Source organism: Calonectris borealis, chromosome 2 (genome assembly GCF_964195595.1).
Source record: "Calonectris borealis chromosome 2, bCalBor7.hap1.2, whole genome shotgun sequence".
NCBI classification, from domain to species: Eukaryota; Metazoa; Chordata; class Aves; order Procellariiformes; family Procellariidae; genus Calonectris; species Calonectris borealis.
The window spans coordinates 151,995,662-152,013,207 of record NC_134313.1 but is presented as its reverse complement, the minus strand read 5'-3'; the positions used below and the strand labels follow the sequence as shown (position 1 = coordinate 152,013,207).

At 36.7% G+C, this 17,546-nt stretch overlaps 1 protein-coding gene across 2 annotated transcripts in view; it reads left to right on the top strand.

Moving 5' to 3' along the window:
* ARHGAP21 (Rho GTPase activating protein 21) overlaps positions 1–17,546 on the top strand; it is a 126,701-nt gene that overhangs the window by 97,399 nt on the left and 11,756 nt on the right. For both annotated transcript variants that reach the window (XM_075143937.1, XM_075143938.1), the window contains 7 exons: positions 12,210–12,368; positions 12,522–12,624; positions 12,713–12,749; positions 13,297–13,422; positions 14,460–14,744; positions 15,868–15,932; positions 16,015–16,163. In XM_075143937.1, coding sequence (XP_075000038.1) covers positions 12,210–12,368; positions 12,522–12,624; positions 12,713–12,749; positions 13,297–13,422; positions 14,460–14,744; positions 15,868–15,932; positions 16,015–16,163 — 924 coding nt within the window. The remainder of the gene's footprint in view (positions 1–12,209; positions 12,369–12,521; positions 12,625–12,712; positions 12,750–13,296; positions 13,423–14,459; positions 14,745–15,867; positions 15,933–16,014; positions 16,164–17,546) is intronic.

Here is a 17,546-nt window from a genome sequence, read left to right as displayed (position 1 = left end):
TGCTAATGTGGGTATGAATATTTGTGGAAGCAGAATGTGAGAAGGCACAAAGATTTGCCTGTGGGCTGTGACGCAAACAGGATTGGAATTACAGGGATCTTCCAGAAAGGGGGCTGAGCACTTTTGAGATAATTTGGAAGAAAAGAGGAACTCGTGGAAGGCTTGTAAGTAGTCAAAAAAAAAAATTTAAAATCCAGTTTTGGATAGGTGAGGAATTGGAATCATCTGCTGAAGAGAGAGTTTCAGTGGCAGAGCATTTCTGTTCTACTCAAGTAGACGATGCCTGTGTCGTCTTTGCCCTGCTGTTATTGTTGAGTTGGATTTTCTTTTGTTGTGGCTGGTTTAGTCCTTTGGAGTTTAGATGTCAAAGGACCATTTTCCACGGGTTGATTTATACCTGACTGTGTGTTCTTGAATTTAGTATAAAAAGTATTTAGAAAATACTGGATTTTGATTCTCAAACTCACGTATGTGAAAAACAACTCTTGTTTTTTTACAGATTAGGTTAAGAGAGTTACAGATACATTGTCTTAGCACAATTGTCTTCTATTGTGGATCTGCAGCAGTGATTTTTCCCCTAGAATTATCTATAATATCTGCTACTAGTTTAAAGTAAATAACCAAAAATAGTGAAGAAGGTCTGTGTGAAAGAATGGAAATCATACAAGAGATACAATAATTCTGATCTTTTGACAGAACTTTGTTAAGATGTAACAAAAATGCTTTCTTAGCTAGCAGATGGTTTTTATATTGGGTTTTCCTTTTTGAATGGGAGTTGTATAGATTTTTTTGATTACTGGATGCGTCAGTATCCAGTGTAATTTTGGATTCTTCTTTAGACCCTGTCGATCTTTCTTGAAGGATTAGTACAAGTTTGTAAGGCATGTAACCGGTCTTTGTGCAGGGCTTTTTAATACTATGCCTAAGATCAACGTTGGGCACTTGATTTAAGTTATGGGCGGTATTTGTACTCACTTAGGAGTGCTTGCTGGGAGTCTTCTAATCCCATACAATTTAAATGTTGTTTAAAAGTCAGATCAAGATTGTCAAAATCAAGCCCAACCTTTTCTACTCAATCTCCTATCTTGATTTTGACAAAGATTTGCCATGAACTCTTACTCATGTGGCTTGCTTCCAGATGTTAGAGAAATGTGATGATTAAAGTTCAAAGAAGCCTTAAACATGGCAATTGTACTGCATTCTGGTAGCAGCTGAGCAGTTCAGAAGAAACAAAATTGTAACTCTCCACTGCAGCCTCTTGGCATAACACCACATGGGATTGTGTGAATTCTTAGGAGCTCCTTAGCCTCTTGGACTGAAACCTCCTGAATGCTCCAGAAATACTAAAAAGTGGTGCTGCTAGAGCGTGGGCACAGTCTGAGCCAACACAGTACTTGTGGCTGTCTTCCTAGCAGGAAATTCTTGTGCCGGTACAGGTGCTGTGGAAAATTTCCACCACAGCTCCAGCACACTGAAGATGACATACCCCCCTCTGAATAGGAAGAGCATCAAATGCCATTAAGAGTGGGCATCTTCCGAAGTTAGAATTAATATGCATGATTCTAACATTGCTTGTTCCACTATCATTATGCCTAATTACAGCTTCACTTGTTAAAAGCCTTACTTAATCAGGCGGATAAAACCCTAGATCTATTTTGAAACTCAGTTAAAGGCTATTTAACTCTTCTGAAGGAAGATCACTTGGATTTTTCTGTTTTGTGTTTTGATTTGGGATTTTTCTTTCTCTTTTTTTTTTTTCTTTTTTCTTCTGTCTGATTATTGAGAAGGATGTTACTTTGAATAAAGACATACCCTGGTGTTGGCAACCTCTCTGCTTTCCGTATGTCTACGTCAACATAATTTTTTTTTGCAGTATTAGGTTTTATTAGATATGGTTCATTTCATAAATGCACTTACTGAAGTTATTTGTACAGTAGATCTTTGGAGTAGTGTAAAAATGTAAATTTTGGGGGAATAAATATCTTCCAAGGTCACACATTATTGCCATTTTAAATACTTCATTGTGTGTTTATTTTTGTTACCACTTTCTGTGCATTAAAAGTAGTAAGTATGGCCAGACCATATTTTGGTAAAAATTCAGCCAGGAACGGTTGGCTTCTGCAGCAGTATTTTGTGACTAACCTGCTCTTGAGAATAACACAACATCAGGATGATATTGGAGTATCTCTTTGTAAGTAGCATGGTGCCCTGCACCACAAACAGAATTCCAAGGAGAGTTTTCATCGAGCTTGCTTACAGCAGATTCTTGCACGGATTATGTAGGTTGCTGAAGAACTGCCTTTTGACACTAGTCCTTTCACAAAAGGCTGTTCTGAAACAGGGAGATTAAATTTTGGTTTGCATTTGCTAATAGAAATGAGAGATTTGTTCAGAGCAAACTTAGTAGGTAGATGTAATATCTTTTATAGGAGAAATTGATTTATTTGAAAAAATTAGGCAAGATATTGTGTGCTCAAACTCTTCTTCAGGTAAGCAGATGTTCTTGGGGGATGAGGAAGCTGCCGGTTTTACAGAAAAACACACCCTGGTACTGCAGGCTTCAGTACTTTCCATGTGCTACTAAATGCAGGGTATTGTGGTTAGCTTGGAAAGCTGCTGTTTCTATTTCCAAAGAAAGGCTCTGTTCTTGAAATGCTCTCTATTGTTTCAAACTATACCGGTTAGTCTAATGAAAGGTTATTCCTTTTACCTAGAAGCAGTCTCACCTGTTCTCTACACTAGTAAAAATACCATTATCTCTATCAGTGACTATATTAGCATGTGCATGTCTGAGATTTGCAGCTAGCTTGAAACTATTTTTTTCCTTCTTACACCATTTACTGTAAGTAGAAAGCAATTTAAAAAAAAGGATAATCCAACTCCCAGATTGAGTTGAATGAACTACCCATATAAGTGAAATGGTGAAACAGCTTCAATACTTAACCTGATTGCAGTATGTCTAGCTGCCAGTGCAGTCTAGTGCTTTGGTCATTACTACTGGGAGAATGTTCTTTCCAACTTCGCAGTGGGTTGTCACATGAAAATTAATTTTAAATGGATATGTTTTAAAATACTTAGCCTAAATAAACGTCATCTTGAAGTTTAAAATTCTTTTCAAATCAAACCAAGTTTATAGTCATCCTATTATAAGCTTTTCTTTTAGGCATGCAGTAGCATCAGATAAGTACGAAGACTTTTCCTCAGAGGTGTGATCCCATTTTTGAAAATACCTAGTACATCCTTACCCTAGAAAAATTATAGGTCACTTCATTCCACTATTAATTTGTGAATAACTGAGAGAAAATTAGCCAGATAAAAATATTTGACCAGACTTCAGTAACACCAAAGTGTTAAAAAAGTAGTAAAAATTAGGTAAGTGTCCTCTCTCTGGCTGAAATTGATACCCAAGGAAAGGTGTAAGAACAGGACAAGGATATATGATACTTAATGTGGGTACTTTCTATTCTCCAACCGTTTGCACTTTACAACATTCCTGAGCGAAATGTGATTTTAAGTGCTCCATGAATTTCTCCATTCTCTTTTGTAGTACAGTAAAATTTTGCTATTCAATACCCTGTATCAATTTAAATAAAGATTTACCAGGAGTTTCACAGCTTTAATTATTTGGTATTTATTGTGTGTGGGTGTGTTTTTTTTAAAACCTGTCTCCTGCTGGCTGAATTTCTGATACAAATGTAAGAGTGACCAGCAGACTGCTAATCTTGATTTCACCCTTTCCATGCCACTTACGGTTTTATCTCTCTATTGCTTCTACCCTTAGTGCAGGCAAACAACCATAGTGATTTCTGTGCTAGTAATAAGGCGGACTCTGCTTTTCACCTAGCTTTAAGAACTACCTTTATGCTACTTTTCAAAAACAAATTTTTTTTTTATTGTGTTCCAATATATCTATTTTTCTACAAACTTCTGTCATAATAAAAGTGTTTGGCTACTTACTGATTAACAGATAGGATAAATTTAGCTGGCTTCTAGTGAATTCTGTTCAACCTTCTTTTTAATTCTTTTTTTTTTTTTTTTGGTTACCAAATACTTCTTTTTTGAAAAAGTAAATTAACTAAGGAGTTAAGAGGTGAAACATCCTAAAACACTCAGCATTAGTTAAACTTTTCAGGCATCTTTATTGTACATGTGATGGCATTCTTCTTCTCTAATGCTGGAAGTATGGGGTTTACCTTGTCAGTACCTACCTTTAAATGATGTCATGTACATAACTCCAAGTACTTTTTTTGAAAGTGTAATGAGTTTACTGCCTTTTTTTAGTGAAATACGTGCCATACCTTTCCTCTCCTCCCCCTACATCTTTATGCCTCTCTCTGCAGGCTGCTTAGGCTGTGGTACAGAAGACAACGATGTGAATACACACCTACTGAATGCGGTTATATTCTTGAAACTAGAAAATAAATTGATATACTTGCACAACACACTATGAAAAGGGTTATGATGGTAGGAATAGGGAAAGGTTAGGGGAAACAACCAGAAATATTCTCACATGCAATAAAGAAGTAATTGAAAGAATGTACTCATTCTGTTTTTTCCTTGTGAGAAGAAATAAGTATCAGGCAGAGAGAAATTCAAAACCTCAAACTTCTGCAGCAGAGATCGTGGCTTGTCAACCCAAAATGTGTGCATACCTTAAGGGCAAATGGTGGCTGAATACAGGTGGTTGATATGGGAAGTTTTAAGGAAACTTTAATTTTAGCAAAAACTGTTAGCAGTCAAGATGAATATGAAAATCCTCAGCCATTGTGATAATTTTTTTTTTCTACAAGTTATGGCCTAGCTATTCCAAACTATGAAAATATAAATGTAACTGCAGAATAAATTAGAGCTGACAGATGTTCGTTTTTGAGGGACTATTGCTTCCATTATTTTAGCGATAGCATTGGCATAGCTTTTAACATGTCATCAGTGTTTCTAAGATAAGCATCAGTCTTCTATTTTTTTTTTCAGGGTTTTACAGTGTGGCCTGCCAAATTGCTATTGCTTCAGGCTGAAAATTTCAGTGTTTCTTATCCAAAGAACAATTTTTAAATCATTGTGGCATTCTGAAGTATAGCAGCCAAAACACAAAATTACAAATTAGCGTTTTAAATACCGTTTAAATGCTTCTGTAACTCAAAAATCCTTTTTTAATTAAAACTTAAAATTTGAAGTCAATAATTCGTAACATCTAGAAGAGTTTTAATTGAGTAGAAGCAGCAGATTTGTTTGGTAATGGGTAATATTTTCAAAGCATAAATCATCTTTAGTGTATCATTATGATCTGAAATAATAATTACAGGTAATAAAGGAATGCTACCAGGGTCCTTGGCAAAAAAAAAAGTATATTGAGAATTGTACTTTTTTTATGTGGTGGGGTAATACTGTTAACAGGAACCTTTAGAATTGCTTTGCATTACTTTGCATAGAAAGATAGTTACACATTTGTTTAATGCTGAAATAAGCAACAGGCTGTCATAGGTAAGGTTTTCAGAATAGTGTCACATGAAGAATAACCTTGGGAAGCCTTTGTCTGTTTGTGTGAAACTCAGTCAGTATAATAAACATACTATTTACATGAGCGTGTTAGCAGGGGACTGGATTTGATGATTCAGGAGGTTTGTTCCAGGCCTGTGTTTCTGTGGCTTACAGAAATGAATGTGCTCAGCATGCCGACATGTTTCCATTATATTCTTTTGGCTACAAGAGGATAATTACGTAAAGTAGATATATGAAGAAGTTCTTTGTAAAGACCATCAGTGCTGTCAGTACTTAAAAACTAACAAACAAAAAAAAAAGTTTTTAAAGGCTCTTTTTTGAAAAATGAGGTAGCGAGTCACAATGAATGCAGGCGATAGTGTATCTTCTTTCCAAATCATGTGGTTTAGGCTTGGAAGCCTTTAATTATTGGAGCTTTTACCCTTGCAGGTTGAAGTGTAAGATGCAGCAGGTTATACTTCAAGATCTGTAACAAAAAGTCACTGCTGTGGGGTATTTTTAGTCCTTTGTGCTATCTTGTGTGATAGCAGGGTTAGTTCCATATAGTTTATTTTTGATTGAACAATTCATTTTTGTTTTATTGGTTATTTCTGGCCTTCTCACTATGCAGGTGAAATTGTATACATGGTCTTTTTATTTGATTGTCTTCCTGACAGGCTTTTAAGAAAAATGGTCTATATTAGTATGTCTGTATTTACCTTAAATTCAGCTTCTTCTGAGGTTTCTGGGAGGTGAGGAGCCTCTGAGATACACCTTTTTTTAACTTTCTTGCCTGTGTGTGTATGAAGATCCTCTTCCAACTTCCAGTGTCCTGGCCGCCCTCTCTTCTTTCTTCCTGCATTCTTCTCACTGGTGCCTCTTCCTTGCGGCCTCTGTCCCCCTGCTCTGCTCTGCCTTGCTCCGCTTGTGCCTGTGCCTCAGCAGCCTTTGCTTGACCCCTCGTGTCCTGCCTCCCACCGAGGTGAAGGAAGGGAGATCTGGTCCACGTGGCTGTACCATAAGGGAAGTGCTGCCTATAGCAAGCTGGAGCAAACCTAAGCTGGCACAGAGGAGGTATTAAATGTAGGACAAGATTTTAAAGCTTTCGTGTACTGTATTCAAGAAGAATACTTTGGAGCAAGGTAGCGTGCGTTGTGCAGAGCCTGTCATGGTATTGTGTGCTTGGATAGGCCAAGGATGCGGCATGCAAAGCTGTTGTTGACAGAGGGCTGGAAGTAAGGGAGTACCTCTAAAGCCAGTCTTGCTGCAGGGTCTGTTCATGGCACTGGCGTGTCCTGTCTGTCCTTCAGTAAAGATTTTTTTTTTTTCCTTCTAATGAGTGCTTGATAGTTTTGTGCCTTTTTTTTATGCCATAAGCAAACAAACTTGCCATGTAAGATGAATTCTTAAATTACACCCCAAAAGCCATAACCTGTTGTTTGAGAGAATTATTGAAGAAATAGAGAGGCAAGGGTCAAAATACTTACTGTAATGGCTGTCAGGTAGAAACCTTCACATCTGTGCCCCCGTTGCATGAAGGTAATGTTTTTAATGACTCTTTTAGCCCTTTGCTTTAGAGACAGAAAGCAGTACGAGTTACCTCCCTGTAGCCTTCTGCAGAAGGCTGAGATTTTTACAAAGAGCAATCATTGTTACAAGTCCACGAGATCTATGAGTAACCAAAATTGCGTTAAGTACTACAGGGGCATCTTTAAACACATACCTAATCCAAGAATTGGATATGGTTTTCAGAAAGCCAATAATACTAAAGTACAGTTATCCTCTTCAATGTATATGGTTTGGGAAATTGTATGTTGAGTGATTTTTTGTGTCTGGGGGTGCATGCTGTCTCAACATTCTTCATCTGAAAAGCAATTTAAAACTGTTTTAAGTGTGTGTTATTGCACAACTATTACATTTTTATTATTTGACTCTTTAAATCAGATAATAAATGGTCTTTGATAAAATACATACTTGTTGAATGAGGGTTAGTAGCCACATACTCAGATTGTCTGTTTAAATTGAAATGCCTAATTAGTGTGTTAAACGGTAATGTGGTCTGCAGTGCACTGACTAAATAATACAATTCCTTCTTACGGTCTTTTGAGGTGTTGAGATACTGCTTGCAAGACTGCCATGTCCAAAGGGGAATAAATATGAAAGATGACTTTAGCCTTGGGAAGCTAGTTTTTTCCAGTCACTTTCTATTACCAGTGAAGAAAGATTTGGCAATCTGAATCCCCAGGGGGGTTGGTGGGAGAAATCACCTTTCTCTGTAAATGATAGCCCGAGCATCCCTGATGGTTAGCCTCTGTGGACTAAAGTTAGTCTGTGAATTTGCTCTCCATGTTATGATTCAGCTAACTAAACCATTTCCTTAACAAACAAACAAACAAAAACAAAAAACCAAAACAAAACCCCAAACAAACAAACAAAAACTCAAAAAAAAAAAAAAACCAATAAAAACAAACAAAACCCACAATCATAACCAACTTGGATAAACAGGGAACTCTTAAGACAGCTCCAGTGCAGCTCAACCCGTACATGTCCATCTGACCGATGAAATGCATCTGAAGGTGCTTGGGAGAGTTGGCTGATGTCATTGCAGAGATGCTGTCTATCATCTTTGAAGGATCATGAGGACTGGGGGAGGTCCCAATTAATTGGAAAAAAGCAAATTGTGCACCCATCTTGAAAATGGATGAGAAGGACAATCTAGGGGAGGTAATCAATCAGCCTTCTCTCAGTTCTTTAGGAACATCATGGAGTTGGTCCTCTTGAAACGTTATTTCTCGGCACATGAAGGAGAAGGCATGGATTTACCAAGGGTAAATAGTGCTTGATCAATGTGATCGTCTTTTATAATGAGATGACTAGATCTGTGAATGAGAGGAGAACACAAGGGGGTCACCAACCTTGACTTTAGCAAGGCTTTTGACCTTTTCTGCGACACTATCCTTGTGACGTAGTCTAGATGGGTGTACTGCTGGATACGTAGGAAAAGTGGATCATCACTTAGGGCAGTGGCTAAGGGTTCATATTCTACTTGGAGTCTGGTTACAAGTGGAGTTCTTCAGGATCTATCTTGTTTAATATCCTTATCGATGACCTAGAGAGGAGATGGGAATACGCTCATCAAGTTCACAGGCAACACCAGACTAGGGGGTGCAGTCAATATGCGCGAAGGTGTATTCAGAAGGACTTAGCCTGGAGGGATGGTCTGATAGGAACCTCTTGAAATTCAAGGACGAATGCTAAGCCCTGCTCCTGGAATAGGCTAACCTCTTGCAGTGGTACTGGCACCCTGATGGTGAAGAAGGCTAACACTGGTCTGCATCACTGAGAGCACAGCCAGGATATTGAGGGAAGAGATCGTTCCCCTCTGTTTGGCACTTGTTGGACAAAAGCCCTGAGTAACATAGTCTGAATTCAGTGCTAACCCTGCTCAGAGGAGGAGCTTGGGCTAGGGGACCTTTCGAGGTTCGCTCCCACCTGTGATTCATTGAAATTATATTTAAGGTTTTCAAAATGTGCCCCCTTTTGTGTTCAAGTGTTCAGGTTGTTACTTTCAAACTTTCATGTGTAATCCTGAAGGACTGTTCCAGGAGATTTAGGTATAAACAAAGACATTAAATAGTATATTAATCATTATAAAATTGTATTGTAGCAGCATAGTAGGGTATGATACAAATTTTTTTTCAGTGATTTTTTTTTTTTGGTGTTCATTCCTTTGAATCTTTGGAAAATTGGTCAATACTTGTTCCTTAGTTCCTCATCCACAGAGTGGAGATGGCACATCCTCTTTGTCATGCTTTCTCACCCATGTAATCCTCGGTTTTGAAATCTCTATTCTGCCTCTGAGCCCATTCAGTCTAAATTTGTGTCTTTGCAGAGTCAGAAAGTTCGTATTTTTCCAGATCGCTTTCATTGTGTACAGATGCTCCCTCACTTTGTAGGTCCCTGATCTCCAGCTGCACTGCAATACAAATGTACTTTGACACATGAATTTCTCTTTGCTTTAGCTAGCAAATCAGTTAATGCAAGTTAACTGTAGTTGGAGCTGTGTTGCCTGTTTATTACAAGTTTTCAGTGTCTTACCCATTCTAAATGCTTTTGAATTGAAAGGCTCTTCCTGAAAATCACTAGTTGCAACTGTTGACCAGTTGCATGCTCATGTTCAAACAGAGGTGACAAGCGGCATCTTCCCCTTTGCCAGAGATGCTCTGTCACCATGCTGGCTCATTTTCCGATGGCTAGTCTCTTGGTTCGCTTCATAGACAACAGTGTGGAACAAATTGTATCCTTTTCTCAAATGAAAAGTAAGACTTTAAGTAGCCCTGGAGTCTTTGACCTTTTTGTTACAAATATTTAAAGGGACACCAGTAATCCATGAGATGACAAACTGAAAGAGAATTACTTTGTGTGACTTTTCCTCTGGCTTGTCTGTTCTGTACTCTTCACCGCATTTCGGACAGTCGTTTTCATTGACTGGTCAGCTGAACACATCCTTTTGCATGCTGTGCAAGGAGTTTCGGCGTGCAAATACACCGATCAATCAAGCAAACTGGAAAGGGAGACAAATACTGCAAACACTAACGAGGAGGGTCAAAATACAAGGGATGTATATAGTTTTTGGGGTTTTGTTTTTTATTGGACAGCAGCGGTGGAGTCTGCTAGTGCATTAAATTAGTAGGCAATAACTCATATGGTGTACGTCATGGTTTGCTCTATAATCACTTTACATTATGTAAAAGCTTGCCATTAGCTGACCTTCAACCTGTTCAGGGATTGAACAGAGTTCCTTCCTTTACCAATGTCATTGGCAATTTCTTTAAAGCATGCCTATTTCTAAAACCACTTGAATTTTGATTCATCTGGGGATTAGATCCACTGTGAAGTAATAATAATTTGAATAATTATTGTTGCTTTCAAGGATTTAAAAACTGTGTTTCCTCAGCTGAATTCTTGGATTTAAGTGTTGTGGGAAATTGTGTAGTAGTGCTTAACACTTTTGTGTTCCCAGCTTGCATAGATTTATTTCAAGCATTAGCATTTTTGTAACTTTTGGGAGTAGAGACTGTGACATTTAGAGATAAGTCTGTAACATAAGTAACTTAAAGCTGAGCACTTCCAGTTTGTATGCTATAAACTAATTACTTGTTCAGTAGTGGTTATATTCCTTAGTCAACCTTAGTGTGCTTCTCTCTGGGGTTTGCTGTGGGGAAGCTGACCAAATGAAAAAAGGCAATAGGATGGTGAGCTGGCGTAGTTTTGAAATGGAAGTGTAACTGAGGTTCTTCCTATCTCCTAGTTGCTGTAGAGAAGAGGTCTGTAAATGCTTCTAATTTATCACTGTGGATGCAAGTAAAACTTGGAAATTTTTTAATTGTAGTATCACAGGTTTACTGTGAATTTTTTTGCATTCCCTTTTTATTAATGTTTCTAGTCTGCAGCTAGGTTTTTGGGGGATATGCTTTCTTTAACATATAACTTCAAAAATTATTATATTTTCTACTCCAGACAACTTAGAGGACTGCTGTTGCTAAACCTTCCTGTACTTTAATTGTTTATTGCCTTGTTTTAAATTTACATTGCCAAATTTTGATGGTACAAGTGCTGCCTTAACAGAACTGTTAGTGACTGTTGGAAAAGCACAATGCAGCACACGCAGTTGTGTTCACACAAAGCAAAGAATAAACCTCTGTCTGTGAGTGTTCATTGATTTCAATAGGCTTTTCAGTAGCTCTGCATATTACAATTCTTAGCACCTAGAATACATTCATATTCATTACGGCAGTACAGTTCAGCCCCTGCTCGTGACTTGATTTTTTTTTTTTTTTTCCCCCCTCATCCCCTCTTCTACCGGAGCATGAAGTAGAATTATTTTTCTAGCCCTATCGTGTGTTCTAGAAGATGTTACGGCTCTTTTCTCAGAATGATTGAAAATGCATCTTTCGGCTTCTTCCATCTTGTAAGAAACATGTTAAATACTAGAAATACTTAAAGCTTTTTGGAATCTTTCATGATGACCCTTGTGGCTATTGAGACTGTGAGGTGCTGGGCATGCATGGCATGCAATCGTTTGTATGAACAATTAGTGGAAGAACTAATTGGTATGTAGTAGTGACATCTTTTAAAAATATGAATACTTACTTCTTTATTTGAATGTATGGAGGATGGGGGGGATTGGTTCTTTGGATGCTGGAAATCTGTTTAAAATGCTTTTTTGTTTGCTTGTAACTTGGCTTTATTATTTGAACACTCATTTAAATCAAATAGTTTTCAGTAGTCTGAGTACCCATATTTGATTGTAGGAAATCGTACTCATCTGTCTCTTGAGTTCAGACTTACTGATGTAATAAGTGTGTTTTTCACTTATGCACATAAACAAAAATAGACTACTTGAAAGTAATATTACAAGAGTTTAGCAAATCATTCCTGATTCATTCACTCACAGCAAAATCTATAATTGGGTATGATGTTCTTTGCCCTTATCTGTAATGTACAATTAACATTCTTATGAAAAGAAACAGGCTTCTCTTTCTTAAAAGCAAACAAAAAAAGTAACATTTGACAGTGTGAATTAATTGGACCCTTATATTTGTTTGAAAGATTTCATGTTTAAGATACTTAATCTGATATCCCAATAATGAGAAGTTCGGACAGCTATTTAGTTTGAGCATTTGATTAATGCATTTAATATGTTAATATATGTCATATTACCTTTGTAGATGAACCAACTAGTCCTAGTATTGACCATGATATTGCACACATTCCTGCTTCTGCTGTTATTTCTGCATCTGCTTCTCAAGCACCAGCAGTAACAACTGTTCCTCCCAGTCCCACATCTCCAATCCCTTTAATTCGGCGGCAGCTTTCACATGATCATGGTGAGTGTTGATTTAATTTTTTTTCTCATGCAACTTTTTCCTTTTACGCTCTGGAAAACAGGAGTGAAAATTGTAAACTCTTTATTGCTTGAAACAAATTGCAAAAATGTGATTCGGGTTTTTACATACTCGAAAATTTCTGTTTGTTTGTAGAATCCATCCGGCCTAGTGTCCTGGATAGCCAGCCTGCTGCAAAAACTGAGAGATCAAAGTCGTATGATGAAGGACTGGATGACTACAGAGAAGAGGGAAAATCGTAAGTTCATGAAAATATCAGTTAATTTAGAGATCTGTTTTTTAAAGTGTATAAAATCTCATTTTAACATTTGTTTTTCTCCCAACAGATCCATTAAGCATGTATCTAGTTTAAAGGGGATTAAGGTAGGTATATATGTATATAACAACTCCTAAGAATTACACATACTATTGTGACAAGTTGTATGAATTATACAAAGTGATGCATTAAACATAGGCGTGAGGTTTATTGGAATTGCTACTCATCAAATTGTTCGTGATTTTGATTGATTCTAATTTTTTCTCCAATTGGTGCTGTATGCATCGCATAAGTAAACATGGTCTCTTTTTTTCTAGACTCACCATATCATCCTTGATTTTTCATTTTCCTCAGCTTCTGTAAACAAAGCATATCTATGGCATGCTTTTGTAAAAACTTACTAATGAGAGTCTAAGACTCCTGCAGTTTCTCAAAGTATTCTTGGGATGTGTAAGGTCGCTATTGTTGTATGGAAACTTTAGAAATTATATTTTCCCAGGGGGATATTCTTAGGGGCTTTTTGCTGAATGAGGTGTCAGCTTTTAAAGAGAGAATCATCTTGAATGTAGGGATTGTAGAGAAATGTATTTAGAAGTACACTGTGGGCGCTGTGGGGTTCTTTTTGTGATTTTTTTTTTTTTTTTTTTTTTTTAGGTCCCAGACAGCCAGAAATCTTCAGAAGACTCTGGTTCCCGAAAAGATTCTTCTTCAGAGGTCTTTGGTGATGCCTCCAAGGAAGGATGGCTCCATTTTCGTCAGCTTGTTACAGACAAGGGAAAGGTACCTGTCATGTTTGGTTTTTTAACCTAGCACAAATATTAAGATGGTGGAAACCTAAAATAAGAAACTTAAAGCCTTCCTGTTTTGCTTTTTTAATTAAAATTTTTGGGATATGAGCATCAATAAGACTGACAATTTTAGACCGTTAGAACATTGACTTTAGTGAATTCCTCAGCTTCTTTTACCGACTGCTTTCTGAACTGTCTGCTGAACTTCTGAACTGATAGGATGAGAGGAAATGGCTTCAAGTTGTGCCAGGGGAGGTTTAGATTGATATTAGGAAAAATTTCTTCACCGAAAGGGTTATCACAAACTGTAACACACTGCCCAGGGAAGTGATCAAGTCACCATCCCTGCAAGTATTTGAAAGACGTGTAGACGTGGTGCTTAGGGACATTGGTTTAGTGGTGGACTTGGCAGTGTTAGGTTTACGGTTGGACTCAATGATCTTAAAAGTCTTTTCCAACCTAAATGATTCCGTGATTCCAATATTACATTTGAAAGCATCTGTGGAGTAAACTCATTTCTATTGACTAATTAAGTAGTAAGAATCAGTCCCTTGATAATTGTAGTTTGAAAAAAGCTGTAGTTTTTGTGAATGTTGTGGAGTTGAGTTCAGATTCTGCACAAGTATAGACTAACACTTAAGGAAAATTGGGAGTCTGGAATTGCAGTAGTGTGTAAATGCGAGTCTGACTTGAATGAATTTTAAAAGGCATGGGCAAGAGTCCCCTAAATATATTTTACTATATTTGTATTAATGCCTCTGTGAAATTCTAGCCACATTCTGTTTCTTGCTACTGTCGTACATGAACACACTTAATGGGTGATCAGGGAGGGCAGGCTATTGAGCAATTCGCTCCTCTGATGGAGAGCAATTAGTGTACTTTTGTGTAGTCTTTCCACAGGTCATTCTTAAGAATGGTATAGGCAGGTGGTTAGTCTTTCTTTTTAAGACTTCTGCAGGTAGTTTTTTTAGTCCAGAAACATTCATTGTAAGAAATAAGCAAACTAACATATCAGTTGTTTTTTTTCAGAGAGTTGGTGGGAGTATTCGGCCATGGAAGCAATTGTATGTTGTTCTTCGAGGTCATTCACTTTATTTGTACAAGGATAAAAAGGAACAAGTGACCCCGTCTGAAGAAGAACAACCTATAAGTATCAATGCTTGTTTGATAGACATCTCATACTGTGAAACTAAGAGGAAAAACGTATTTAGACTCACCACATCAGACTGCGAGTATCTGTTTCAAGCTGAGGACAGAGATAATATGTTAGCATGGATTAAAGCAATACAAGACAACAGCAACTTAAATGATGAGGTAATTGTATAATATATAATGCAGAAGCCATAGTTCTTGTCTTTTAATTAAAAATTGATTGTATTTTCTTGTAATTAATACTTCAACGAAAGAAACTATTTGCCATTAAACAATAGACCAAAATGTGTACAGGAACATGCAAGAAAATGAGGTGAAAGGCAAGGTAACTGAGTAAATAAATAGAGTTAAAAAAAGCCTGACATACTCATAATAAGAGAGCAGACTTCTGAAATAGATAAATTAATGTAGTTGCTGATTTGACTAAAGATACACTTTATATTAAACTGATCTGTCAAAAATCCCTAATCTGTTTTAAAAGATAATTGCAGTACTAGAACAAATGTGTTCTATCTTCAGACTCGCATTACAAAGTGGTGTGTGCAGTGGTACAGTGTGATGAGTTTCTCAGTAGTTAAAAAGTGAAACTTTGAAGGACACCTGTTTCTCTGATTAAATGTTGATGTTTCTATGAATTAAATGTTAATGCTAATTACGAAAGGCAAACATGTATTATTGGACATAACATATCAGTATATGTCCCAATATTGTCCTCAGTGCATTTTCTTTTCAGTGATGAGCAACAGAGGAATATTTTCATGTCTGTGGTCATGCACATGTGCTCAGATTTGAAACAATTATCCAAAGAAAAATGGATTAATAAACATTATTGGACAGATGGATAAAAGCACATTTGAATTCATGGCTGTTTCAGCTGTATGTGTAGTAGTAATTAGTTATATAAGCACTGTGTGCACACAGGATTGGATTTTTCAGAGTAGTAGGGTGTGTTGACGTGCATGTTTTCTATTTAAACTTACTTTCAATTTAACAGGATTTAATAAGATTGTATTGCTTTGAAAAAAAGTCTAAGTAGCAGCATTTAATTTGTGATTACTCACTTTAGTTTTCCTCATGGTTTTTAAATGTTCTATCCTTATTGTTCTCAAGGACTGCCTGTTAGTTGGTGTTTTGTTTTTTTTGGTTTGTTTTTGTTTTTTAACTGTACTGAAATGTTAATTTTTCATATGTGGTCTGTTAACAGGAAGAGTTAATCGTATTCTTAAAGTAAAAAATATTTGTTGTATTTTATAAGATTGAAAGTAGATCTCAATTCGTTTTATAGGATACTGGTGTCACTAGTAGAGATCTAATTAGCCGAAGGATTAAAGAATACAGTACAATGATGAGGTAGGTGAATTATATGCTGCCAGTAGTTTTTGTAGACTTCTTACCTAGCTTCTTTTTACTGAAGTAATATATCTTGTTTCAGTTCTTCAAGCAGCAAAACAGAGCCATCTCCCAAAACACCTCGCCAGAGTCTAAGTATCAGACAGACTCTGCTTGGAACTAAAGCAGAACAGAGGACCCAGAGTCCACATTCTCCTAAGGATGAGTCTGAAAGGAAGCTTCTCACTAAAGGTCTGTATGTTTTGTGTATTTCTTTAGTTCCTTATAGCCCTAGTGTGAGGCCATCGAGGTGCCTTTCTCAGGTTTTTCGAACTCATCAATATATAGATGCAAACCAGGTATTAACCAGGTTTTTTTAAGCTGCGGCTATAATCACTCCTTTCTTGTGACTACTTCCTTTAGATGTTATCTTAGATATACTTCAGATCTTCTCAGATCCCTGAAGCTTCTTATTCCAGTCCTCTCTCGAGGGTTTTAGGTTTTTTTCCTACAGCTCCATGTAGTGTTAACAGTAGTAAAATACAGGTGTTATGCTTCTTGTGACCAAAATTTTGCTGAGCTTTGGAAATAATTTTGCGTGTAATTCATACTTTTGTCTCCAGATGACTTGGAAATAACAAGGTAAATTCATATTTTAAATATGCTGTTAAGAAACTAAAGTTTTCCACTGAAGTGTTTTAGAAGTAGAGAAGAACGTGGTGGTTTTTTTTGTCTTTATCTTTAAAATAGAGGAGTGAAACTGTATTTTTTTTTTCCAGAATAAAATTAATGCCTGCTGAGTTCTAAAAATGTCTGAGTTGGCACTGCAAACTTACATCAGTAACTGAACTCCATCAAATAGTGTCCCAAGCTACTTTTTTTTTTTCAGAATGTGTAAAAGTATGGTATTTCTGATCAGCCTGTTCTTGTAAGGATGTTGCATACAAATTCAGGCAACTGGCTGAGCAATCACTTTTGACTACTTTTGAACAATTCAGTCTTGAATTTAAGCTGTGAGTGAATTCTGTTTTATGTTACCAACAAATGTCCCTTTGCTCCTGCTATGCTGCATATTATGTAACTAAATTGCAGATGTTAAGTAAATGTCAAATCTGCTGAAAGAATATTTCCAGAAATACTTGAATAAGAAGGACGTACAATTGTATTAGGCGACTTGCAGTACAGGATAAATGGGAATTGTAATTTGCTACATGAATTGTATAGGAGAGGTAAAGAGAGCAACTGAACTTTTAATCTGATTTTTGGATCGATAATACTTTTAAGTGTTTGAGTCCTGTTTGGAATGATTTAGGAGTGATTAAAATCTGGTAATTTTTGAAAGAGCGAGTAGGTCTGCACAAGTGTAAGCATGGCTATATAGTTTCATAGGTATTTTGTGCAGCAGTGTGTTCAGTAGAGACTTAATCTTGCTTTATTAAATGTAATGTATTAATTTTTTTAAATGCAATTTATGTATCTTTAGTCTTAAAATGATGAAATTCCACAGTACCATTCAGCTACTTGCTTTTCTAAATCTGGGGTGTGAGTATGTTCAAATGTATCTTTCGAATCACAAAAGAATAGAAGAAGGTATGTTTAAGACAGACTAATGTTTAGTGCGGGAAGCTGGGCCAG